This window comes from Ixodes scapularis, unplaced genomic scaffold (assembly GCF_016920785.2).
Source record: "Ixodes scapularis isolate PalLabHiFi unplaced genomic scaffold, ASM1692078v2 PGA_scaffold1__304_contigs__length_218370807, whole genome shotgun sequence".
Classification (NCBI taxonomy): domain Eukaryota; kingdom Metazoa; phylum Arthropoda; class Arachnida; order Ixodida; family Ixodidae; genus Ixodes; species Ixodes scapularis.
The window spans coordinates 148,519,520-148,546,645 of record NW_024609846.1 but is presented as its reverse complement, the minus strand read 5'-3'; the positions used below and the strand labels follow the sequence as shown (position 1 = coordinate 148,546,645).

Sequence of the window (27,126 nt, the reverse complement as noted above, 5' to 3'; positions counted from 1 at the left end):
TCTTCGACGTTCTCGAATCGAGCAACGTGTCCACATACAAACGCAGTAGGCTACGCACAAAGCTCGCCCCCAGCCAAGTCAACACGCCGCATGACTGAAAAGTCTTCCTGCGACTGTACAGACAGGCAGGGTTCGAACAATGTAAGTATCCCACACACGCACCTCTCAACTTCCGCGCAACGAGCGCGATACCAAAATGCCAAATAATCTAACCGGCCGGTCTTGGAAATGGACGAGCTAATAAACTATGTTTGCTCTGCATAAACAGTTTCCGCAGCGTCGAAGTGTCTACAGCATTTACCGCCGCATTCCAACACCCGCTACCCATTCATGCAAAGGCTGCAGTTAGTACAGCGACGGGCTGACCCAACGCACAACAGTTATAGGCCGCCGACGGCCATGCCGCTGCCATAATTTCTAGGCTTCTCGGGCACGTACCCGCCGACGTAAACCGTACGTTTTCCCGGGCCAACCGCGCATCTGTACAGGATAAAACTATGAACCACTCGTCACATCCTCGCAAGACTGCCACTCCCCTCGTGCAGGTTTTGACTGCCCGAGCCCAGCTCTTTTCCCACCTAGCTGTCTCCTCTGCCCTAAATTTATAATTTATCTCTAACCCAGGTCTCTGCACGACCAATTACGCTCTCTACGCCCTCGCGTCCCAACGCGAACCAAAGCACGGCCGAGAACCGTACTGTACCCGGCGGCAGCGCAAAGCGCGCGCTAGCCGCCGCTCCTCCGGAAACGGAGAAAACGAAATTAAAGAGTAATTCCCGCCGCGAGGCTCAACCCTCGATATGGCGGTGTGAGGATCCGGAACCAACTGTGCGCACAATTAAACGGGATCAACCTCACGACTCTACAACCAGAAACGCACGGGTCATGCCCATCGCGTCACACTGGACTCCACGGAGCATTACACACGCGCAGCCACTGATAAGTGAACACGGAAACTCTGTGGCTTTCGGGATTCCGATGTCCACGCACCGGACATCGCGTACCCGGCACGATTTAGTGGGCTCAGCCCCTAAATGCAGCCTCTGGCCAGAAGGTACTCGTTCAAAGCGATCTTGGTCGGAACCACAAGAGCGCATCCGTACCTTAAAACGCTGTCAACTAACGACGCTCAAAACCGCGCTGACAGCTCAAGCAAGGCCAACTGGGAGCTAGCATGGGATCAAACCGAGACGCTAGTCTCCTCCCGGACAAAATGCAATGCGGGAATAATTTCCAAACACAGTCCATGCAACCGCCATCCGCAATGGGAGCGTTCTCCACCCAAAGCGATGCCTCTTTAACGCGTCCGATCAGTAACAAGCGTTACAAACCATTACATCGATACGCGAACAAAGGCGGTTAGGCGCGTCACATCTCCCAAACCGTGAGCCGGCATCTTTCCAGCAGACATGGACGGCCGGAGGCGTAGGTGGGGGGACGCCCGACGCTACAGGCCTCGAGGGGTGCGGTAATTTCGACGCACATAGCGCTCTTGCTCAGCAGGATCAACCTGCCAGCATCCAACGGTGCGCTGAACAGCAAACACTCAAAGCGCTTCTCGTAACGGGGGATAGGCGAATTACTGACAGGCTGGGGAAAAGGGTTAATCCCTTAAAACAGCGGTCAAAATCCGCGCCTCCTAGTCAGACAGGCGATAATGTCAGGACCTCCGTGCGGCGCTCCCGCAACGAAACTTCGTGGGGCGCTCCCGCGACAAAGATGACCCCCAAAAAGAGCGCGAAACAGTGCCCTAATTCAACCGGAAACAGGTTAGAAATCGGAATGCCTGCCTGATCAAAAATCAGGCCCCACGTTGCGGCGCCAGTTTATGCGGGCATCTTCTAGCTCCGATTCCCTCAGACCCTGTCTCCGGATGAATATGACACTGCAATACTTCGCTCTCGGCAAAAGGGTTTATTCACTCACTCATTGCCCTGGGGGGTTTCGGGATTGGGGGACGGTCATCAGCGAGGCTGCGGGAGAGTCCGCTGCCACAGCAGCTTCTCCGAGTCCCAGCGGTGGTCGTCCACACCGCGTCATGGGGACATCGTCGTCCAGGGTCGCCGTCCGGTCCGTTCGTCGAGTCCGACACTCAACGTAGTGCCCGCACTCCCTGCGCCAGCGTCCAGCGCCGTCCGAGCTCGCCTCTATGACCGGTCCCTTGTCTAGTCGGCCGCCCAAGCCCAAGCTCTCTTCCTTTGTCTCCGTTGCCCTTCTTAAGACCTTCCCAAGTCCTTGCCCCGCCGACCGTCCAATCGGGAACCTGCCACGAGCCGATCCTCCGACGTCAGCGCTGGGTGAGGGGGGCGCTTGCCCCGTTCCTCCCGGAGAGCTCGGACATTCCGCGACAGGCCGGCGACTGGAAACGGGAAGGTCACAGGGAACGAAGGAGCGCCCGACAATACGGCGGCGGGGACCGGGAAGGTCACGGAGCGCGGGGGAGCCAGGGAGAGGGTCCCCACATCCTATGGGAAAACGCGCGTGAATTTTGTCTCATCGCCGGAAAATAACATGAATAACGTTTGTTATTTCGGTTGCACCGGGTAGTATGTACCTTTATTAATATTGTGAAAGTGTAATTGCTTTAGTTACAGCATTTTTCCTTTACCACTGAACGATGCTAAACTTCTCTATATTTCAGGCCCAAACCTCTGTTCCATGGCAGGTATGTAGAAAAGAGTTGGTCGTGGTAGAAACGAGCGACTATTCTAAACAAAATGACGATCGAAAGGAATGTAGAGTGTGTTCAAAGTTCGCCAGCATTCCGTTGGTGCTTTTATATTGCTAATATGCCTGTCCTCTCACTATATGAAAATGACCCCGTCGTGCATTTTTACGAGTGATTAAAAAAAAAAAAAACGTTCGAAACGTAAAGAATAAAGTACGTGGGCTACGAAAGGTGTGTTTTCTTATTATTTCCTATGTTGGGCAGTTTTTATCGCGCACCTGTCCTCTGGCTTCCCCCTAATTGCAAAGGTTTGGAGTGTGCGGGTGATGAATTGAACACAGAACAAGCATCTTCGCACATATTCATGAGCAGAAAGAATAAAGCCGTACTTACTTATTGCAAATCGGATTATATTACGTGACTTTTGTTATGTTGCTAGTTAAGCTGAGGAGGACGGTTTAAGCAAACTGTTTAATAAACACATACGGGATCAAAGCGGCAGCTATGGCGAATGCTCGTCAGTTCCAAACGCAACAGCGCGTGCCACCTCCTGCGAGCGTGCTCACTGTATGTCCTCTTCTTCTAAGATCAGAAAGCATCATGACATCATAACATGCCCCCCTTCTTCTTTTCTCTTGTCTTTTTTTGAAGATAACGCAGTGCGATCGCGGCACTTGTCAGTCTCGGTATCATAGCGGCTTCACCACAACGCGTCGACTTCTTGTTTTTTTGGTTATCCTGTTGACCTTGTAGACGTGGAAATGTGTTCAAGTGATTCGCCATTTGGAACTGTATGGACATAGTCTTCAGCAGCTTCGTTTGAGACTGTAGGGAAATAGTTTTCAGCAGCTGTATTCGTTTCTGCTGTTCCATGTGCTTCTTTGGTGCGGTACCCGTTGCGCCTGTAAGTCCTCGATGTGTTTCTGCTGCTGCTTGTCCTGGTTTCACTTGTTCTCCTTTGCACGAGACTGTTTCAAAAGGGACTCGTACCGCCGGTAGAGTTCCTCTATTTCGACTCGGCTTGCTGCCCTCCAAAGTTGTCGCTGTACCCCCAGTGCCCTCGGTGACATGTTCCATCGAGGCCTCCACTTTTTGGTTTGGCGCCTGTACCAACCGTTCTTCAGCCTTGAGATGCTTGTCTTTGAGCAGGCAAAAGCGCTCTTGCAACTGCTGATTTGCTTGCCACAGCTCTTGCAGCTCCTGCATGGTCTTTTGTCCCACGGCGCCCTGCTGCTCCTCGAAGACTGCGAGATCTCGTCTGGCTGTTGCCCACTCTTTTGTGAGCTGAGCACACCTGTCCTTCAAACTGCGTTTCTCTTGGGCTGCCACGTGAAACTCTTCCTCCAGGTTCCTGTGTCTGTATACAATGTGGTTATACTTGTCCAACAGCTGGGAGTGGTCTGTCTTTAGCGCTGATAGTGCTGCCTCACACTTGGCCGCTTCGTCCAGCGCAGCTAGTGCAGTGCTCGTTCTCCATCTCCTTGGTGGCCTTAGACGTGCTGCTCGCGCTGAGTCTTCAACTCCTCCTCGAGGCAATGTCGTGCCTGTTTTAAGTTCTCAGCTAGCTGTTGAAAATGTTTGTTCTCGCTGATGAGCATCTCAGCTTGCTCCTCCAGGCAGGAAAGTTCTGACCACAAAATGTCGGCTTCGCTTTCTAGCTTTCCGTTGCGTTTTAGGAGGCTGCTGACTTTCTCGTCTAACCTCTCGCACTCTGTTTCTGCCTTCTCGGTAAAGGAGCTTCCGCCTGCTTCCGCTTGCGACGAATTGTTACACTTAACAGCATTCTCTCTCTCTCTCTCTCAAAGTCTCCGCCACATTTTCGTGTCTCTGCTGCCGGAGGTGACTTTCATTAGACACGCATCTAATTTTTTCACTCGCATCTTCACAAGATGATTTCCACTGCTGACTTTCTTGAGCGAGGAGCTCGTTCCAAACTGTCAAGGATGTGACCCGTTCCTGAAGCACTGCCAGCATACGGTTCATGTCTTCCAGTTGACTTGCTTCAAGAGACACTGCAGCTTCTGACGACTGGTTGGTGTGCTCGATGATGCTCCGGACAAATGCTTCGATGATACTCCGGACGAATGCCCCGAGATCTTGTAACGGCCACTGGTACCGGTCCTTTAAGTACTGATAGTTTTGCTGAAGTAGATTGAACTGCTCTTTTTTAGCAAGCTGGTTTTCCAGGGCCTCTCTCTTCCGTTTTGCGATGTCCAGCAGCTTCTTGAGGTACTGAAAGGCACTGAACTCGTTGTTCGGAATCATTCTGAACTAGCGGCAAGTCCTCGCCAGTCTTGAAGAAGGACATCCTGCAAGATGCAGTACTCGGCAGAAAACCTTTCCAGCTCAAGCTGAGATGCTTCAAACTTCTGCTTCAGGGTGTTCGCTTCCTCCAGCTTGGCATCTACAAGCTCCAGCTGCTTTGACAAATCCCCACTTAGAGAAACTAACTGGGCTTTCAATGCTTCAGACTCCTAATACTTGGCATGAGAAAATTCTGCTTGCTGCGCTTGCATCTTCCCCAGGAGAGCCGAAGCTGCCTTGCACTCGCGTTGAAGGGCCTGCTCACGGCCAAAGCTCGCTTCGATATTTCTCTCGTGCTCCAAAGATATTCGCTGCATTTCTGCCGTTGCCAACACCAACTCTGAAATCAGGCCTTGTCCCTCTTCGGGGCGAGATGCCAGCATGCCCTTTTCTTTCTTTGACCGCCTCTCAAACTCTGTCCCAGTTTGCGCAAACTTGGTTGCTTTGGTTAATGAAAGAGGCCCAATTGTTATGCCTCCCAAATGGATCGTTTCATTGCGGTCATTGTTCATGGATGAGTTGGAAGTTTCTTCTACTGCAGAAACACGTCGATATCCGTAGATTTTCTGCTGTGTCTGGTTGCACATTCGGAAAAAATGTCAAAAATTTCCACACGAAAGGTAGTGCTTTCCGTAAGCTGGGCAGTTTCGGGGTTGATGGTAAGTACCACATCTCGAACATGAAATTTGCTGTCGGTTGCTGGATTGGTCTTTTTGTGGTCCGGATGGTCGGTAACTTCGTTGCGCTGCTCTGAAGCTAGATGGCTGACGATAGAATCCATCAACTCTAACTTCGTCTTCAGTTTTCTGAATATCATTCACGTGTTTTTTGAGATTTCAGCTGCTTTACAGGTTGAAATGATTTTGTCTAGGGTTAGACTCGGTTCACGAAGCAACCGTTCGCGCAAAGCCACGTCTCGTATCCCAATGATGATACGATCACAGATGAGCCTGTTTTCTTGAGCTCCGTAGTCGCATTTCTGAGCCTGCAGTTTTAGCTCAGTTACAAATTCGTCAATGGTTTGTTCTGGCTTTTGGCACATTGTGTTAAAAATGGCTGTCGCTTGTGTCACGCTTTTGTAAGGTGCATACAGTTTATCAAATTCGTGCAGTATGTAATCTACTGCATTCTCTCTTTGCCCACTTTGACCTTCTCCTGTTGGTTGCAGAGAAAAGGTTTGCGTAATTCGTCTTGCCTGAGGTCCAAGGCAGTGGAGCAGAAAAGCTTTCCGAGTTGCGATAGGCTTCGATGCATATTCACAGGCTGCCTCGAAGATAAGGTACGATGACTTCCACTCCTCCCATGCTCTTGCTGGGTCGTCACCAGGATGGAACGGAGCCGGCGGTTGTAGGAAAGCAGATGCCATATTGTTGCCGCTGTTGCTTGTTAAATGAAAAATATGGACGTTGAGCTGCATCCCACTTCTGACACCATGTTATGTTGCTAGTTAAGCTGAGGAGGACGGTTTAAGCAAACTGTTTAATAAGTACATACGGGATCAAAGCGGCAGCTATGGCGAATGCTCGTCAGTTCCAAACGCAACAGCGCGTGCCACCTCCTTCTTCTAAGATCAGAAAGCATCATGACATCATAACAACTTTCAATTTATTTTGATCGTCTGCAAGCACAAGGAGTTACTTATCCAGTGTTACTGCGTAGTTCTTGCCGCCTCTCTTGGTTTTCCACATGTCCTTCGTTCGTTTGGCACGTATATCCCCCATGCTGGAAAGCGTCGACGCCGTGTTCGCGCTAGCAGTGTCCGGCAGTGCACATAAATAGACGTACGAAGCGGTTGTAACACCGTTTTAATGCCGCGAATTTCAAAGAAAAATGCTGTAACTGATCACTTATATCATCTGCGTGACTGAGAAATGTTCCAATGTGCCTAGTACGTACAAAATATTCGTGATATTTGCTCTTATAATCGAGCGCGGAGAGAAAATGCACTCGCTTTTTCCCATAGAAATGCATTACCGGAAGTCAATTTCTGACTGCTTGCTGTCTGCTTCAAAATGCAACAGCACACTAGCGCCAGCTGAGCCTCTAGCGTTTATTATAATATCTCTATGGTCCCCATAAATCTTTTGCTAAATTTCAAAAGCACCGAGGTGCATGCTACCAGTGTAGTTACGCGCGCTGCACCTGCTGGCGTCTGCAGTAATAACTGTTCTGAAGCAAAAAGCCTAAAACAAATTTTGCCGTTCACGCGCGTTCGCCAAAGATTTATTATGATTATTTAATTCAAATCTTTTATAAGGGGACAGCCAGAGCGCGCGGATCGTAGAATTACACTTTCAGCGTTCTCCTCGATGTTCGGGTAATTTACTAATAGGTCAATTTTCAGTGGAGCCGACCCTTAGCGAAAAGTCGTTCAGAATCAGTATACTGAAAGTATACTAATAGTGAACTTAGGGCATGTACTGAAATCGTACTAGTTTCGCACTTTTATGAAACAAAAAAGTATACCTTTAGTACACCCCAAGTACATATGTACTATACAATAAGTGCTCCTCGAGTGTACTTTTGGCATACTATAAGTGCACGTTTAGTACACTACATGTGTGCTTTTAGTGAACTAAATGTACACTACCAGTACATATATACGGAGTGTCCCAGATAACTTGCACCAAACTTAAAAAAAAAAAAAAAAAAAAAAAAAACGGAGCGTTTTGCGGGAGTGAAATTAACTAACTGTACGCTGTTAGAAAGTCTCTTACGAAAGTGCACGAAATTGTTTTAGTGCGCCTATTTATTTAATTAAGAGTAACAAGCTAACTTTTGAAATCTTTGTTTAAAAGCCAAGGTGTGAAATGGAAAGTTGTAGAGCGCATTAAGAAACACCCAATTGAACCATTTTCAACAGGGTGCACTTTGCATGCTCCTTTTCCGTAGCCTTCAAAAAAACGCCCGCGAAATACAAAAAAATACTCCGTGACAACTCGCTTCCCCAATCACGGCGTGCGAACGCGCCGCGAATGTGCGTTCTTTGAAGGCCGGAAAAAAGCACGAAAACGTATTATGTTTCAAACACTTTAATTGGGTGTTTCTCAATGCGCCCTGCAACTTTACAATTGATATCTTGGCCCTTAAAAGAATATTTGAAAGGTTAGTTCATTAATCTTAGTTATTTATGTAACCAGGCGCATTAAAAAAATCTGCGCACTTTCTCAAGACACTTGCTAACGAAAGTTGATTTCACTCCTGCAGAGCCCTCCGGTGTTTTTTTAAGTATGGTGCAAATTATCTGGGACGCCGTGTATGTCGGGCGTTCTGAATGGAAAGAACGGTCTCAAATTGACCAGAAAAATCGACGCCTGCATTTAAAAAGCTGACTTTTCAAAGATGTTTCTTTGAATGGCTGTATTCCAACCTGTGAAACTTCATGTCATAGAGCTCCATTCTCGTGAAATGTTAAGAAACGCCGTTGACAACTCAATTGATGATGATAATGCAGAGGCGCCACCATCAGGAGATGCACTCTTAAAAATGAGTCAGGAAATTAACGAGGAAATCTTTGACAGCTCTATTCCTCGCGAGAATGACGTACCGGCGTCTTCTGAAACTGTATGAGAAAAGCCATAAAGAAGAGGTGCATTGAATTTTTCAACTGAAAGTATGTATGTGTAGCATACAAACATTATGATCAGTGTTCTTCGCGGAAATGATAAGACAGAAATTGAAATCCTACTTATCACTTTATTCAAGTTTCCGAGCCTGCCTCACTGTACACTCTCCCTTGTGATGATGGTATGCCATTACATCCTGCGTAAAAAGAGAAGAGAAAATTACCCTATGCCACTCTATGATATAACATCACATAATTCGCTCAAAGGACCACTATGTGAGGAAGGCAAGATAGTAACAACTTCATCCTGACAAAAGGGCGAGGAAAATCGTACAATATCGTTTCTGAAAGCCTGATACCTGAAAGCTCTAACACAGAGCAAACAAAATGATTGGCATTTTTTTAATGCCTCCTTTTCTTTTGCTGTGAACACACATACAAGTCATACGCTATTACACATTCAGTGGTGCGGCTTAATTTATGATAAGTACTTTTTTCATATAACTTCGAGCTTTTTGAGAAAAGATTCAATATAATGGGTCGGACATAAATGGTTGCTATGAACTATCCTATATATTTGCACATTATCCGATATCATAAAAGCACTAGAGCAGGGTAGGGCTGTATTGCATCAATTATAAATTTCTAACCAATTAAAAGTTGGCATTTACTCAATTTATTAGTATTGGCTATTATTCTTTGACAAAGAATAACTGGGCGAGTTGGTAAGTTGGTTGTCTTTCAACTCCATCGAATATTAAGGTCCTTTTAACATTTTTTCATGTTTTTGATTTTTCTAGCTGCTCTGCCTTTTGTAGCGGCTTTCGCCGCCACTAAAAAACGTGACATCCAAACTCACTTTATTCACATCACACAATCGCAAACTTGGAAAGCGTGCCGCTTCGGCATACGCAAAGAGATCGTCCATCTCTACGACACAGGCATCAGCACGGGCAAGCAATCATGCTGCTCGCTCTTGTTACGTTTTTCTCGCTCCCGCTTAATGAAACAAATCGTTGGCGAGAGATTGTTGGGACCACACGTCAGAACTAGCATGGCCTGTGATTGCTTGAACTGCCGTTAGACTGTACTTGAACGCTCCGCAAAAGCGTCGTTGGGCGACCGTCGTAGGGACGGCGCCCAGGACAGGCCCTCGGATGGCCCTCGGTTCCGCCGCACGCGAATCTTTCTCACTCTGCGGAGAGAGACATAAATTTTGAAGACACGCTCTTTTCAAATAACGAAATAAAACCGGGTAGAGCATAGTGAGAGGGAAGCATAGCTTAGCAAGCACACGGTACAAGAAAAAGTTTGAAACAGCGGCGCACTTCGCAGAAACAAAAGGAACTTCCTCACCTTCGCTTGCACCAGTCGGACATGACTGTCCGCCACTGGCGACGCTGCGTCTCACAGCTCTCAGTAATCGCTGCTATTCTTGAACACGGTATTCGTAAGTAAGATATCTAAAATATCCGCTAAAACGGCTAAAACGTAAAAAGGAAGCGGTGCTCGAACCCTCCAGAACTCCAACGGCGGCCGAACGGAAGCTGATTGCAATAGCGATGGTCTTGCGCAGTTTTCAAAAGACTCTTCTTTTTTTTTTTTGAAGACAAAGCTAAGCAAATCCATATATTAATAATAATAATGTCACTTTAATATATTCGTAAAATATTAACACAAACGTTTAGACTATCTTAGGTTTTATCTAAACTTTCGGTTTTCTTTTTCAGTGTAAAACCGAAACTATCTCGAGCAATTTCTCCCTTGTCGCCAAGGCTATTTTGATTCATCAGCGCATGCTTGCACCGCTGGGATTTCGGCTTTTCTGGAAGGATCGGCTCTCGCGGCACATAAATAATGAGGGCAACCTCGTGTTTTAAAATAATGAGCGTGCCCGTCTTTTTTGACGAGGGAAAGACACGTCAAATTTACGTCGATTTTTTACAATGTGGAACTCTCGATCGACGGTGTTGTTCGTTGTTGCAATTGTCAATCTCTTTTCACGTGAATTGAGATGTCTTAGAGTTTTGCAAGATAAATCTACACCATGAAACACTTTCGGTGAAAGCTTGAAGTTGTTACATAAAGGCGCCGATTTCTCCAGGCAATTTCAGAGCGAGCTTCCATTCATAGCACCACTTCGCTTACGCGGTTCAGAAGTTGATTTGCGCTGCACGCGACCATGCAAGGTGGAGCATCTTATATCCCCATTATTAGCCGTGGTTTCTTTCGCCTCCTGTCCTTTTGATTGCTGTGGATGCAGATATCTGAAACAGCGTATAGTGCGCTGAGACCTGCATTACAAAAACACCGGATTATCCTGCAAACGTAATTTGTCTACTTGCCTATGAGGCAGCACGCAAGTGGCGGTGCACTTTGAAAACAAAGTCATGTGCATGCTTCTTCATCAGCAGCATTAAACACTTGGTGCGATTGCCCTCGATCGCCTAGCTTCCGAATAGTGCTAACAGTTTTTTTACAGTAAACTTTTATTCTTCAATAAAGGTAACAAATACAGCTCAGGGAAAATAAAAGCTATCTTTGCAATGAAAGTAGACTTTTCAATTGATAAATATAGTAGAAATGACTAGCTAAAATAATTATTGACTATTAAGATAACGCTACTTTCCGTGGCGTACAATGTAGCTAATATTTCTATTTGTGCTTTTTTTTAGGCGTAAGTCCATGTTGCATTTGCGACGTAAGTATGCTCTGACAGTGCCGGTCGTTTACCCGGGGAACTTTTGGACCGCGTGTTCTGCAGTGAAATGAGAAATGAAGCATCCCTTTGTCACATTATGTCAGCTATACCCGGTGATATTTATTAATCAACTGGTTTCAGGAAAATTGGGGGCTCATGTCATGTTGATGCACACTTCATGTGTGTCTTGCGACTCGGCGGACATTACATGGATGAATAACCGTGGCAACATTTTTTTAAGTAGTTAAAATCCGTAATTTTAATTTTTTTTATTATTGCTGTTTTAGAAGCAGTCGTTATTAGAGCCTAACACAATCAAAACTATTCACGAAACAGTAAGGGACTTTAAGATATTTATTTATCAAATTTCGCACTTTTTCCCTCGATTCAAGAACCACGCGCGGCAGGGGCGGGCAAAGTGGAAAGTGACTTAGCAGTTTTGACGTGGCATGTCGGTGATGGCATGTTTGTTTGTGTTAGCGAGAACTTCTCATATTGGAGTTCTATGCATATTTAATTTTCTAGTGAAGTTACAACCCTCATAAAGTGATGTAGCATCAGCATGAACGAAGTTGCACTCTTTTGACAGCGTGCCTTTGATGGATGCTCCAGCATCATACTTCCCACGGTTCGACTGAAGGGAATACGTAAGAATAGCATCCTGCGCTCTGTCCAGTGCGTTGTTTTAATTAGGCGACGAAAGGCGGAGTTTTAGCTATGAATAACCCAAAACTCGTCACCTTTTCGGAAATTGTTTCACTTGGGCTAGAGTTTATTCATAGCCCCTTTAAAATTGAAAACTCAACATGGTCAATTACACTGTCAATTAAAAAAGCTAATTAGACAACGTACTGTGACGTTCATTTACTCATCTAATGTCCACCGAGCCCCACAAATATTCTGTAAAAACGGCATCGGCCTATCTATCGCGTTTTTAGTGTGTTGATGTTAAAAATCGCACTATATATATATATATATATATATATATATATATATATATATATATATATATATATATATTGTTAGAAAGGAAGAAGTGAGGCTAAGCCAAAAAGGCCCCGCGCATCTCGAGCAGCAGCGGAAACGCTCGAGCTGCGCTCGGACGATTGCTCCAACGATCCTCCTGGCGACACCATCATAGTCAAATCTCTTCATTGTATTAAATTCATCTATTCACCAAGAGCCTGACAGATTGGTGGAGGTCCGTGGCTCCTTACCTCTTGCGATCGCCTTCAAGACCTGGAGCTTCGTAGCGGACGCACGGCCCGTCCACTCGCCATGCCCGATGAAGAAGGAAACGCGATCAGGCCCCGGGCTCCCACGGTAACCATCAAACACCGCCAGCGGGACCCTCCGATATTTACGGGATGTCCTGACTCAGACGTCGAGGATTGGCTAAAGAATTATGAACGGGTAAGCCAGCACAACGGGTGGCACGACTCATTTAAGCTCGCCAACGTTGTGTTTGCCCTCAAGGATACACCCCTTCGATGGTTCGACAACCACGAAGAGGCCATAAATTCATGGGACGGCTTCAAGACAGCTTTTGCGGAGGCTTTCGGTCAACCGGAACACCATAAACTAAAAGCACGAGATGAACTGCTCCGCCGTTACCAATCGACAACCGAGACACCAACAGCTTATATTGAAGATGTCCTCCGACTATGCCGCCGAGTCGACCCCCACATGAGTGAAAATGACCAGATCCGTCATCTCTTCAAAGGACTTTCCCAACAATTATTTTCCATTGTTGCTCCGAAATCTCCGCAAACCGTGGTCCAGCTCGTCTCAGAATGTCGGAAATATGAGCAACTGGACAACGCGCGAATATTTAAGAGGCCCTTCGATCGTCTCCCTGAGGTGTCTCATGGGTCATATCCTGACACCACCCTTTCAACCATGATACGCACCATCATCCGAGAAGAGCTGAGATTTTTTCTGGGACAACAGCGTGGACCATCGCCCCCTTCGGAACCCTTTGGTCATCGCCTTGACATCCAGTCCACGGTTCGTGACGAGCTTCGTGTTACTCTAGAGCCCCTGCCGAACGCCCCTTCTGTCTACACATCAGTCGCACCCCCTGCAACACCCCTGTGCGCATACCAGCCATGTCCACCTCCATCCGCCTCACCACCCTGGCAACCTCGTCAAACACGTCGGCGATCGGACATCTGGAGAACTGACGACAACCGACCGGTATGTTTCTATTGCAACACGCCCGGTCACGTTCTCCGGTACTGCCGACGCCGCATCGCCGACACTAGCCCACCAGCCCCTAACAACCAGTACACCAATAACTCCGGAGACCGCCGCTCTTCCTATGAACACCGCCGCAATGATAACTCCTCTTTCCGGCCCTTCCCCGCTTCTCGTGGATCCTATTCAGAAAACATTAACGCCGGACAAGATCTTCATGACCGCCGCTCGCCCAGTCCCGTCATGCCAGCACAGTCCCGCCGTGGTCGTTCATCGCCACCCTATCCTGCTCGCCGCCGCTCAGTTTCGCCCTTCAATGACCCTTCCACCTCGCACCAGTCAACCTAAAACCCCGCAGCCTGCATCGACAGTGGAGGTCAGGCTGCATTTTCACAAATTATAGAAAATCCTCCGTTTCTTGGACCGACGAACATAACTGTAGAAATTGGACGACAAACCTTTCACGCTCTGGTGGACACTGGAGCAGCGAAATCCTGCATTCTGAACATATTAGAAGGCGCTTGCGCAAGGTCCTCACTCCCCCCTCTGGGGGGCACCTGTTGCGCATGGGAAATGGCGAGCTGGTACAGCCGCTCGGATGTTGTACAGCATCATTGCAGGTGGGTCGCAACCGATATGTGGTCATGTTTACCGTGCTCTCGACCTGCATCGCAGATGTCATCCTTGGATGGGATTTTTTATCTTCAACCGCCGCTTTTATTGACTGCGGCAATATTGAAATTCACCTTAATTCCACAGACGACCCCAGTCCCCATTCTGATACGTCAATCGCTGCTCTTCACATCGACGAGGATTTACTCCTACCACCTCAGTCGGCCGTCGCCGCGACACTGGTCATGACCAATCCAGCTCAAGGATCTGTTGGCCTTATTGAACCTATAGATACCTGTTTTAATAAGAAAGGAATCGTCATTCCCTATAATCTCGCCACAATCACAGACGACAGATGTCACATCTGGATAACGAACACTCCGACGCAGCGCCAAATCCTTCCCCGAGGTAGCCGCGTTGCCACTCTTCGCGTGCATATTGAAGACGACTTTGCTGCACTTGCCCCCGCAATCTCCTGTACCAAATCATTAACTGAAAATAATTCCAGCGAGGCAGTAGAGAAAATGATGGCTTCAACACTCGTCGAAGCCGAGCGTCACCAGATGCGCTCCCTTCTAACTTCATACAGAGATGTTTTCGATTTCGGGGGCCAAGTGTTAACCCGTACCACACTTGTCGAGCACCACATCGATACTGGAGACTCCCCTCCACTCCGAAGCAGACCATACAGAGTATCTGCCCCAGAACGTAGACTGATTCGAGCTCACATCACCGACATGCTAGAAAAAAAAGTGGTTGAACCTTCATCTAGCCCCTGGTCCTCCCCTGTGGTGCTTGTAAAAAAGAAAGACGGCACCTGGCGCTTCTGTGTCGACTACCGCCGCCTTAACAAAGTGACACAAAAAGACGTCTACCCACTGCCCCGAATAGACGATACCCTCGACACGCTACAAGGGTCGTCCTACTTTTCATCCATGGACCTCCGAAGCGGGTATTGGCAAGTTCCTCTTGCGCCCGCTGACAGGCCTAAAACAGCATTCATAACACCTGATGGCCTTTACCACTTCAACGTCATGCCGTTCGGCCTCTGCAACGCGCCTGCGACATTTGAGCGCATGATGGACGCCCTTCTCCGTGGCCTTACCTGGAACATTTGCCTGTGTTACCTTGACGATATTGTTGTCTTTTCTTCTACCTTTGACGAACACTTATCTCGGCTTCGTAGAGTTCTTGACTGCATGCGTACTGCTAGCCTGCTATTAAATTCCAAGAAATGTACTTTTGGTACCCAGAAAATCAAAGTCCTCGGCCACTTGGTCACCGCAGACGGTATACGACCGGACCCAGACAAACTGTGGGCGGTATCGCAGTTCCCTGCTCCACAAAACATCAAGTACTTACGGACATTCCTGGGTTTGTGCACCTATTTCAGAAAATTTATTTCGGGATTTTTCGATATCGCTGAGCCTCTCAATCACCTGCTACGGAATGGCATCGCTTTCACGTGGGGTCCCAACCAACAAACCTCCTTTGAACGCCTCAAGACGGCCTTAACCTCGGCTCCCGTTCTTGGCCACTTCGCCGAAGGTCAAGACACCGAAATCCGAACTGACGCCAGTGGCCATGGAATAGGCGCTGTTCTCGCCCAAACTCACAACGGACACCAGCGCGTCTTAGCATACGCTAGACGAACTTTAACCAAAGCTGAACGCAACTTTTCTACCACCGAGAAAGAATGCTTAGCCGTCATATGGGCTGTATCCAAGTTTCGCCCTTACTTATATGGCTCCCCATTCCGTATTGTAACTGACCACCACGCCCTTTGTTGGTTGGCTAGCTTGAAAGATCCATCCGGACGTCTCGGCCGCTGGTCATTAAAGCTCCAGGACTACATCTTCACTGTCGTATACAAATCAGGGAAGCGGCACCTCGACGCCGACAGCTTATCTCGATGTCCGCTTCCAAACGAAGCGCACCTTCCCCCTCATGCACATGGGACAGATGACACAGCAACTCAATATGGCTACAGCGCAACTCTCAGACGATTCCCTGCAGCCATTGATTCATTATTTGCAAGGCCAACCAACATCGTGCCCTCAGCGCACCAAACGACGCGCACGTCTATTCACTCTTCGTAGTGACATTCTTTATAGACGAAACTACGAGCCCCAAGGACGACCGTGGCTCCTTGTAATTCCAAGACACTTACAAAAGAAAATAATAGCGGCAAACCACGACGACCCCACAGCCGGACACCTTGGATTCGCTAAAACTTATTTCAGAATCCGTGAAAAATTTTTCTGGACCGGCATGCATCGTACTATTAATAAGTATGTGCGCGCATGCCATTTATGTCGAGCAAAGAAACGACCAACAACTGCACCTCCTGGACCACTCAGGCCGCTTTCTCCACCAAGCCACCCATTTCAGCGCATAGGACTCGACTTCCTCGGTCCGTTCCCCCAGTCGCAAGAAAAGAGTCGATGGATAATTGTCGCTATCGACCACCTAACCCGATATGCCGAAACGCAAGCGCTCCCCGCCGCCACAGCTCTTCATGCAGCCCATTTTTTTCTTCATTCCGTCCTCCTCCGACATGGCGCCCCCCAATCTATTATCACGGACCGCGGCACGCCGTTTGTAGCAAGCCTTCTTCGAGAAGTCTGCCGCCTTGCAAAACACAATTCATAACGTCACCACTGCATATCATCCACAAACAAATGGCTTGGTGGAACGGTTCAACCACACACTGACCGATATGATCTCCATGTATATCACAGATGAGCAAGACAACTGAGATTTAATTTTACCATACGTTACGTACGCCCACAATACGAGCCGTCAAGCCACCACCGGTTACTCTCCGTATCACCTCTTGTATGCACGCGAGCCACTGTCTACAATCGACACGCTTCTGCCATACATAGACGACTCTTCTCTGGATGTTTACACCCAAACCATCCTTTACCGCGCGGAAGAAGTTCGGCAACTTTCCCGCATTCGAACATTAGAATCACAACAGCAACAAACTATGCGTCACGCCGAGCACCACACTCCCGTTACCTACAACATTGGTGACGAGGTTCTCATTTGGACGCCCTCTCGCAAGCCAGGAAAATGCGAAAAGTTCCAAAAACAATTCCGAGGCCCCTTTCGCATCTCTCGCCAGCTGTCCACAACGAACTATGAAGTGACTCCAGTCATTCCCCCCCGGAACAACCGCTCCAAACCTACTGATGTCGTCCACGTCGCTCGACTGAAGCGCTACCACCGCCAAGTCCCCTAGCACCATGGCCGGCGGACCGGCCCTTTTTCAACGGGGAGGTAGCTGTTAGAAAGGAAGAAGTGAGGCTGAGCCAAAAAGGCCCGCGCATCTCGAACAGCAGCGGAAACGCTCGAACTGCGCTCGGACGATTGCTCCAACTAAAGTCACTGGATCCTGGGAAAGTAGCGCCATTGCCTTCCCTACCTGCTAGCCAGACACAAACGGATACTAACATACAGACGACCCAAACCTCGCAAGGCGATTGGCTAATCGGCCTACGTTGCCATGGAAATCGCCATCTTGGTCCATTTAAAGCTTCGAAGCTTCCAGGGGGTCGTTTTAAACCAGTCGCGCCAAGATCACCATGGAGCATCATCGTACTGAAAGCGTTCCTCTTCAATATAAGAGTCTTTGGCGCTTCGTATGCAATCAACTTATTAATCAGGCCCATCTCCATGGATCTCTTACAATTATATTGTTCTTCTTGCGCATTTCAAGACAGTAAACTTATTTTTCAGTGCCTCCAAGCACCGACACAGCATCTGGTGGTGGTACGAACGTGTACTCCAGTTTCACCGGTGTGTGGTTAGCAAAACCTCGGTATACAAAAAACGACTCAATAAAGCTACCCGTCACCAGCGAATCTAGATAGGCTCACCAAGAACGGAGGGGTCAAGGAGGAATTGCTCATTTCATGGACCAAGATGGCGACCACTCGCGGAGCTTGGCGTTACTTTCCCAGGATCCAGTGACTTTAGCTCCAACGATCCTCCTGGCGACACCATCATAGTCAAATCTCTTCATTGTATTAAACTCATCTATTCACCAAGAGCCTGACAATATATATATATATATATATATATATATATATATATATATATATATATATATATATATATATACCCGTTATTATAATTTGAGTACACCGACTGCAAGCACTGAAAGTAGACCATTAGTATACTTAAGTGCACTTTCGGTATACTGATTTTGAACTACTTTTTACCGCGGGCACTACGATTCTACTACATGTACTAGTTTTGTACGGACGAGTATACTTTCAGTCCACCGCCATTTTTACTGGAAGTATACTTTAAGTACACTTAAAGTATACAATCAGTACAAAGACCGCACTGAAAGTATACTTTTAGTATACTTCAGTACACTTCGAGTGTACTGATTTTGAACAACTTTTCGCTAAGGGGAGTTACAGGTTTTTCAATTCATGACGGTGTTATATACAGTTCTTAATGCTGGCCAACCATGCTTCCGGTGTACCGCCCGCCTTTCACTGCTCACTTCTTTCTCATTGTTTCTGGGACTCAACTTCGTCGTCCTCTTTCGAACTCGGAAGGAAATTTCAACGAGGCTTTTCTTCACTTCAGGCAGTCAAATATTTAGAAAATTTCCAAACAAGGGTTAATTTAGTTTTACCTTGCCGATTATTCGTACCACGAGGAATAAAAAATTGTTTCTTAAGCTCAAATGTATGCCGCGCTGCGTCGCAGAGCGCATTTTTTGGGTCCCCCCATTTCGGGAACCTTTCCACGGAAGCCACGTGTATTCGCTACAGCCAGTAGGTGACACCAGCTACCACCCCATAATAAAACACGGAGCTATCGCTCATCCAGCCCTCGTCAAATTTGGCTAGGTACTTGTAGGTACCTAGTAGGGCAAGGCGGTCAACTTTTAACCGCGGTTAAAGTTAACCGGCTTCGAGCATACGGGCCCTGATGCTTCAAATCATGGTAGCCAGGTATCTGAAGCTTTATTGAAATTGCAAGAAACGTGTTTCGGTTCTACAGAAATGTTCGAAAAGTTCGCGACAGAGCAAAACGATATTAACTGAGCTTCGTGCCATCGTGTCAAAAGCTGAGAAAGTCGGATTTTTAATTGTTACAATCGACAGTTGCGTCTGCTTTGCTGTAAGCACCAAGATGGCAGCGGCAACGAGCAGATCGGGGAACGGAAGGCCGATATTCTAAGCGTAACTCATTTAGTGGCTTTAGGGTGTAGGAATGCGCACAAACAAGGAAAGGAACGATTTCTGTGAGTCCAATCTGCTGAAAATATCATTCCAACGGGGCGGACAACAGGAATGCTTAGGTAGGACTTCTAGTGGAGTAAGGTACACTGGGAAGTAGTCGCTATTATACGTAGTGATCACTACGTTCCAAGTAAATTATGTAAAAAGTGCAGAAGAACAAATGACAAGGTCAAGGCAAGAGAAGGAGCGGTCAGGAGAACTGAAATATGTTGGAGCACCTGTATTTAGGACACACACTTCTCTAAGAGAAAACACCCGTGCCGCAACAGAACCCCGGGTGTCAGTCCATTCAATGCCCCAGAGCGGGTTATGTACATTAAAATCACCCATTAAAATAAAAGGTTCAGGCAGTTAGTTGGTCAGCCAAGGTTTCAAGCTGGGAAAGTTTCAAAGAAGATTAGGGCGGGATGTAAATGGAGCAAATAGTAATGAGGCGATCTTGTAACAACCTCATTGCGACAGTCTTCAAAGAGGGGTCTATACCTCGTAGGCAGGTAGGCCACGGTCTACGATGATACCAACTCTCCCAGAGGCACCAGAGGTCATCACGATTCACGCGATCCTTTCTATAAATCTTGCACGACTTAAGAAAATTGATATTGGATGGTTTCAGATATGTTTCCTGCAAGCAGAGTGCGCAAGGTTCATGTTCATGCAACAAGTACCTCATATCGACAAAATTACGAAAACACCTCCACAATTCCACTGCATGATGCAGGTCATAAGTAAAAAAAAAAAAAGGCACTAGAGTGAAGGCTAAAATGCTAAAAATGTTAAAATAGAAGAAAATCAATAAGGATCATAATCAAGAAAATATTAGGTCTTAAAATCAATCTTAATACGGGGAACGGGGGCGTTTTTTTAAAAGGGTCCTTCTGCTGACTGGTGGATCCACCAGTGGGAGGAAGGGAGTACTCTGACCCTGACGTGGGCCCATCCTCATCGGACTTGGGCCCACTCTGTTCCATGGGCTCCTCGGTGGCTGTCACCGGCGGCTGGCCCTTAGGTGCTGCTGGTTTAGATGGCGGACCAGGGTTCCTCTGGGTGCCATAGGGGCGGGGGTGGCATACCCTGTTCTCTGGGGGCAGGGCGGCGGGAGGAGTAAGAGGTGCCAAGCCTTGCTTCCTACTAGATGTGGGCACGGCCACATCCTTTCTACTGCTGGGAGAGGGTGCCTGGTGTACCGCTCCCGAATTGGACGGAGACCCCGACGGGAGACGCAGGTCATCCACATATGTCTGCGTCCCCGTGGACACCATCGGGCGTGCGTGTCCCTTGTGCACGGCCTCTGCATACGAACCACGTGATGCAAACAAGATGCGCTTCTTTTCCTCGTGGTACGGAATGTTCTGTTAGACCTTTAGTGTAAGAATCGCTTTGTCCTGTTTTTTAAGAGAGTAGGATTGAGAGTATACAGCGTGTTTCTCTTCAAGGAAAGCTCTCTTTAGTTTGTTCTTACAGTCGTCTGTGACATGCTCTTTCCTGTAGGATTTCGCAAACGTGTCATATTCGTGAGCCGTGGCCGAACCGCTGGCACTTGAAGCAGCGCAGCGGTTTCGTCGCGTACTGGCGTACGCGGCAACGCAGGTAGCCTGCATTGGCAGCTTGTTGGGGGGGGGGGGGGGGGGGGGGGGGGTGGTTGTAGCGAAAGTCAGTACGATATGTTTTGTTTTGTGTTCTACATCGTCACGTCAGGAGTGTGTTGCGCAGTGCGACGACAACACCCTGGCTGGAGAGGCCCTCTACGATTTCAGTCTCTGGAGTTTCGAGCAAGTTATCTTCTGAGATTACGCCTTGTACCTTAATCAGTGTACGGTGCGGTTTTACGTTAACTTTGCAGTCAGAAACGGTGTTTAAAGCAAGAAGAGCATCACTCTGGGTCTTTGTGTGAACCTCCAAGAGGAGGTCACCTGACGTCATTTTCTTTGCTTAAAAGGTCTTTCCTATTACATCCTCTAGCTTTTTCGCAACGAGAAAATGGGACAATTTACTTAGTGGATTTTCGGTTCCGTAGTGCATCACCAAGAACTTCGGGAACTAGGGAGCAACTAAAGGTGTCACATCAAGTGTAAGTCTGTCGGTGCAAACCCTTTTCGGGCCTGATCAAACATTTCTTTTTGGCTTGAGAACCCATATAAACTGGAGAAAGATTCAGCGCCTGGGTGCACCACCCACCAGGTAGCCCCACAAGAGGGTGGGTAATGTGCCATAACAATAAAGGCTTCGCTGACACAATTGCTCTACGAGTGCTGCCCGGGTACTACTATACCCAAGTGTGGTTGCAGGGAGAGGACCTCTTTCCACTCACGGTTGGCCCTTGCCGCCAAAGGTAAAAAAGGAAGGAAGAGAGTGCAGAAGAAAAGAGAAAGAAGTAGAAGGAAAAGCGAAAAAAGGAAAAAAAGAGAGTGGAAACGGCGACTGACTGGATTATCCTGGTTGGGCCAAGCAGGACACCCGTCTACGAGAAGCAGGGGCCAAAGCGGTACAGTGCCTCGCCCGGGGGACCTCGAATGGTTAAACATACCCCGGGCTCAGCTCCACCACACGGATCCCCTTTCCCCAAACACGGGTTAAGCCACGCATAGCAAGGCGTGGGTGGGTAAACCAGCATGGCTCGGGGCTCGTAGTGACGCCACTCACCAAGCACCTATTACAGCCAGGGGCGGATCCAAGGGGGGGGGGGGGGGGCGACAGGGGCGGACGCCCCTTTTTCCCCAAACAAAGTTGACCCCCCCTTCCCCCCCCCCGAAATAAAACCGACTACCGGCCTGCCAGGTGGTAGAAGGCTCGATACTCAAGGACGAGGGTTCAAAATAGGGAAGGTTGTACCCTAGCAGGCACACTTGTACTCTGAACTTGGAGAACCACTGCGTCGCTTCAACCAATAAGTCCAATGAGCCAATAAGTCGGCGCAGCGGCGCACATCTAGGGGCCGTCGGCGCAGTGTGGTTCTGCGGCGGCTAAAACAAAAGGCGCAACCGGAGTCCTATTGATCTTACTTTAGATTCCCCCTCCCCCCCCCCGCCCCACACACAAAAAGAATAATTTACCGCCCCCCTTTTTCCGCCTCCCTTTTCTTCCCAGAACGGACTTCTGGATCCGCCCCTGACTACCAGCAGGTGCCCCCTGCCTGTGGGTATGGCGGCCCATGTGGCTGGAGTCCGTGGTGACGCAACTTACCAATCACCTAACACCTAAGGTGATAGGCGCCCCCTGCAAGGCGCGACGCCTGTGCCCGACACTCGATTGCGTGGCTTACTCGGACCGAGGCGTTTATAATGCGATAATATTGATTACTCCTTTATCCCCCTTCCCTCCACTCTTGTTAAAAAGGCATATTTATAAGGGATTCCGATGAAGCTATCCAACATCATGTGGGTAGAAACAAAAGGAGAGGAGGAGACGAGAGCGCGAGGGCACATGGGAACACCAGCGACCTCTTGCTGGTATGATTAATAGGTAGAGGTAAATCTACCTGCCTTTTTCTCTACTGACTGTTCGAACGCGTTCAGAGAGCGAATAAGACGAACGCAGCTAGCTTCACATGTATGCCCACTATTCATTTCAGTCAGGGCTCGGCCTTCTAGCGTCCCCGTGCGCACTCAGCCCCTTCTTTCCCCCAATCTCCACCCGTATAACAGCATGTACCGCCACCGACAGAGTCCGAAACATAGTGTGTGGCCAATAATGTTATCTCTTTTGCCCCCTTATTCGCCCTTGGGTGTTCTTATCGGTTGATGTCGCGTTCCTATGCGGAGCGCAAGTTCGTCGGCTTCTTTCGCAGGATTTGTGGTGACGTAAAAACACCAAGCTCTGATTGGCTCTGATTGGAGGATAGTGAGTTTAAGGCCTTGGGGGTTCTCGCGATATCCTTCAATCAGAGCCAATCAGAGCTCGACGTTTCACGTCACCACAAATACTGCAAAAGAAGCAGACGAACTTGCGCTTCGCATTTGCTGCGGAGTGACAATGAGATGCTCGGCTGGGACGTGCCACGCCCTGTATTCCTTAAGCTCTCAGCGACGATATCTAGAGAAATCAAAGCCTGTATAGACTTCCTCCCTATTCTCTCATGAAGAGCCAGCACACTACGACGGTGAACAGCTCAGCGATTGGGTCCGAGTCCGGCCTGTCCATCGACGCACTGGTTTGGCACGAGTCCCGGTCAAACGCTGACTCATGCACTCGTGTCCATTCTGCGCCCGTGCTCGCGTTCGTATTACGATGTTAAAATTTGAGTGACCTTCGTAGTCGAGTGGTTGGTTTGGTTGTGACTGCGAGCACCTACACATCCTCCGATCAAAGTGTCACGCAGCGCTACCGCGAATGTTTGTGTTCAGATATCAAGCGCCCGATAAGTAGACGAATTAATATTTCTCCGAATGATCGATGTAGCGGAATTTTGAACCAAATTGAAGAGAGAAAGTTTCCTCGCAAAATTCGCGCAAAATTAAAACAACGTCAACTAAGGGGCTGGGATCCAAAGAAAACAACAACAACAAGACTTCAGACTGACTGTTAAAATCCGATACACATATACAGCGTGCCCCCTGCAAAAGATTAACGTTTTTTGTTTTTAACTGAAAAAATAAAATATACATCTCCAAACCCTCCTTCTCCGCCCAAATGCAGCGCTAGATCCGAACAAGATGCCAATATTTGAGCACTAACCGTAATCTTTTTCCAAAGTTGAAAGTATTTCTTTAAAATTTCCAATGGGAAAACTAGGCTCATTTTTGCCCGTTTTCGCTAACTGGCGCCCGTAGAGCTCCGTGTATTCAAGAACTCTATCGACTGCCATTTTCCCATTGAAAATTTTAGAAAATCCCTTGTAACTTTTGAATAAGATAACGGTTAGTGCTGAAACTTTTGCATCAGTTCGGACCTCTAGCGCTACAATTGGATCGGGAATGAGCTTTCGGTGATGCGTACAGTATATTTTTGTGGTAAAAAAAACAACAACAAAACCTGTAAATTATGTTTTGGGACATCCTGTACATCGAAGCCTAAGTGAACACTAGGAACAGCACTGACGCAACATTGACGTATTAGCGTAGTATCACTAATATAGTGCGAAGTCAGCGCGGAGTCAGCAAGGTCAGCGCTATTTCTAGCGCTGACTAATGCCACCGAGGTAGCGCTGTGCCGCATGTGTGAACAGCCTTGAAAGTTAAAAATGCGCAGCCGATGCTCTTTTTACACCCAAAGAAGCGGAGAAAAGACAGGGAGCCAGTTCGGCTGAGTGCATTCCTCCCAGCTGTGGTCTGAGAGACAAACAGGCATGCCTAAAATTTCATAAATTCCAAATTCAATGGTGGTGCTTATTTTGTGGGACAGATGGACAACAATAAAGTATCGGAAGCACAATGGTTTATTTTCCCAATTTTTTCCACTTTTCGCGCTAAAAATAAACAGCTCATCTGTTGCAGACTTGCTTTGTTTCGAACACTCAGTACGCGTTGGATATATTTCACAATTTGTTATAGTGAATCGGTAGTTTCACAAAAGTGGGATTCCCTGAATTATGCAGTTACTTTTATTAATATTTTTTATAAGATGATGCAGTGTAAGAAAATAAATTTGGTTGTTTTTTTCTATCGGATTCGTAGCTAAAGAGATACTCCGGCTTTTTTTTTTTTTTAGTTTCCCTAACTAAGTATATTTTCTGAATACCCGGCCTTCACCCATCCCGGTATGCTATTTAGTGTCGCAAAATTCATAAGAGTTATCGTAAAATCGGCAAACGAAAATGATGCAAAACCAAAATTCAAATATACCCGCACTTTTCAGTGCCGTGACGTCTGTGGCAGGCGAACTTGCCAATCAAGCAAGTAGCAAAAAAAAAAAAAAAAAGAAAAGACAAGAAAAGGCCATGTTAATTGTTTGTTTCGTGCTAGTGCGTGGGTATTGGAGCGAGCTTCTAAAGGATTTATATGACACTATGAAACTGCTTGGAATCAGTGCGGAACAAATTCTGCAGTTCAAAGAGTGAGCCCCTGCCTTCAACTGGCGTCTTTTTTTTTTTGTTGTTGCCAGAAAAGGCGTGCACAAATGATTCACGGGTTTTGGCATTTTTATTTGAGAATAAAAAAAAATGAAAGACTTTTACAATTCTCTGTAATCCGAAATTAGAGAGCAGCTCTTGAGGAGTAGGAGGGGAGGGTAAGCACCGCCTTCCCCTCCGTACCCTCCACTCCTCCTCTCCCCCTCTCATCCTCACCTTCCATTTAGCGGAAAATATCTGCTACATTTCCCGCTAAATTTTGCGGGAAAATTTAGCGAAAATTTGCCCGCTATGTTTAGTGGGAAAACTCGCGAACATTTTCCCTTTAAATTATGCGGAGAAATTGACGTCACGTGACCTCAACACCTATTCAGTTGCCCCACTAAATTTAGCGGGGAAGCTGTGACGTCCCATAATGTAACGCGAGCAATTACGCCGACGCCGACGGTGACGCCGCTCAACACGGAAACGGGCGCCTAAGAGCTGCGTTCTAAAACCTGTCATCAAGACATTCTGTTTCATCTGGACTTGGCAAAAGGCGAAAGCTACAACCCAAAAAAGCCAATCGTACCGACGGAGCAAAATACGTGACAGCTGTCCACAGAAAAAGAGCACTTCTGCTGTTTGCTGCGGCATGGTGTGCTGTAGAATGGCTTGCTTGAAATATGTCACTTACTTAGACAAGCCGTAGCTTTCGACGCTTGCCAAATTATGCTGAATGAAAACAGGAAAGGTTTGAGCTCGAAAAGAAAAAAATCTTATGTCTTCAATATTTTGTCTAAGTAACATGTAAAAAGGCGCCGATATCATGATTGTGCTAACTGTTCACAGGGCATAAATAATGATCCGGTACTTATGCTACTTTAATACAAAAACATAAAATTTGTTGCAAATATTAAAACAAAAAGCTGTTCGCTGGTTTACGCTACAGATGAAGAATTGAGCCAGTGCAGTACGGCTGCAAGCCTGGAATATTTAATTTACGTCGCGCAGTAGTAAAGACGTAGAGGTGTATTTCTTAAAAAAAGGGGGATATTGATAACAAAAGTTTTTCTGAAAAGATGTGTTTTATTTATTTTAAGTAGGTAGCTGCCAGGTTAGAATTCACAGCGCTTCAAATAGAGCACCCACAGCGATAACGCAAATCTCGTACTGAACTGCTTATGTTTTCGTTCTAAGCACTGTAGTTCTGAGGAACCACCTTTAAACCTTAATATATTGCCGCGCGCGCAACTGGCCAACTCGGCAGCGCGCGCGTGGCCTAACGGTTATTGTGCCTCCCTCGCGAAAAGCCAGGGTTCGATTCCTTGGAGCAACGCATCTGTTCTTTATCCTTGCAACCCAGTATTCTGGTAAATTCGAGAATCCTGTTGGCTTTTTTGAGGTCCGAATGTTTGACTCGTCGAACTTTCTACGCCGATTATTCCAGAAGACCACCCTGTACATAAGGGGCTCCGCGTGGCGAGCCGCGGTTAGTTTTCGCCTTAGCGTTCGATTGTGCTCTTACGCCGACTTCAACGCCCACGACGCTCTCCTGTTATCTTCTGTTTCCTTTTTTCGTTTTGGGGCACAAGTTCGCCCCATTAAACGTTTAGTTTCCTCTGTTATTTTGGTTTCATTACTTCTTCATTCGTGACAATATAAGCAATCAAATAGTAAACTTAAGCGCACGGGGTGGAGTATATCGAAAAAATGTGAGAACAAATAGAAACGAATATAAGCTTAGCTCACCATATTTCAAAACACAGATGAACAATACTAGGCCTATCCGTCCGTTGAGATCTTGACGTTTGTGTTTGTTAGAGA

At 47.3% G+C, this 27,126-nt stretch overlaps 1 protein-coding gene across 1 annotated transcript in view; it reads right to left on the bottom strand.

The window, feature by feature from the left end:
* Positions 1-3,274: 3,274 nt before the first annotated feature.
* The window catches only part of LOC120843399, a gene marked incomplete at its 5' end in the record, with an annotated part of 111,881 nt that continues 88,029 nt past the window's right edge, over positions 3,275-27,126 (bottom strand). The window contains 3 exons of the mRNA XM_042290371.1: positions 3,275-4,057; positions 4,213-4,421; positions 4,576-4,900. Coding sequence (XP_042146305.1) covers positions 3,275-4,057; positions 4,213-4,421; positions 4,576-4,900 — 1,317 coding nt within the window. The remainder of the gene's footprint in view (positions 4,058-4,212; positions 4,422-4,575; positions 4,901-27,126) is intronic.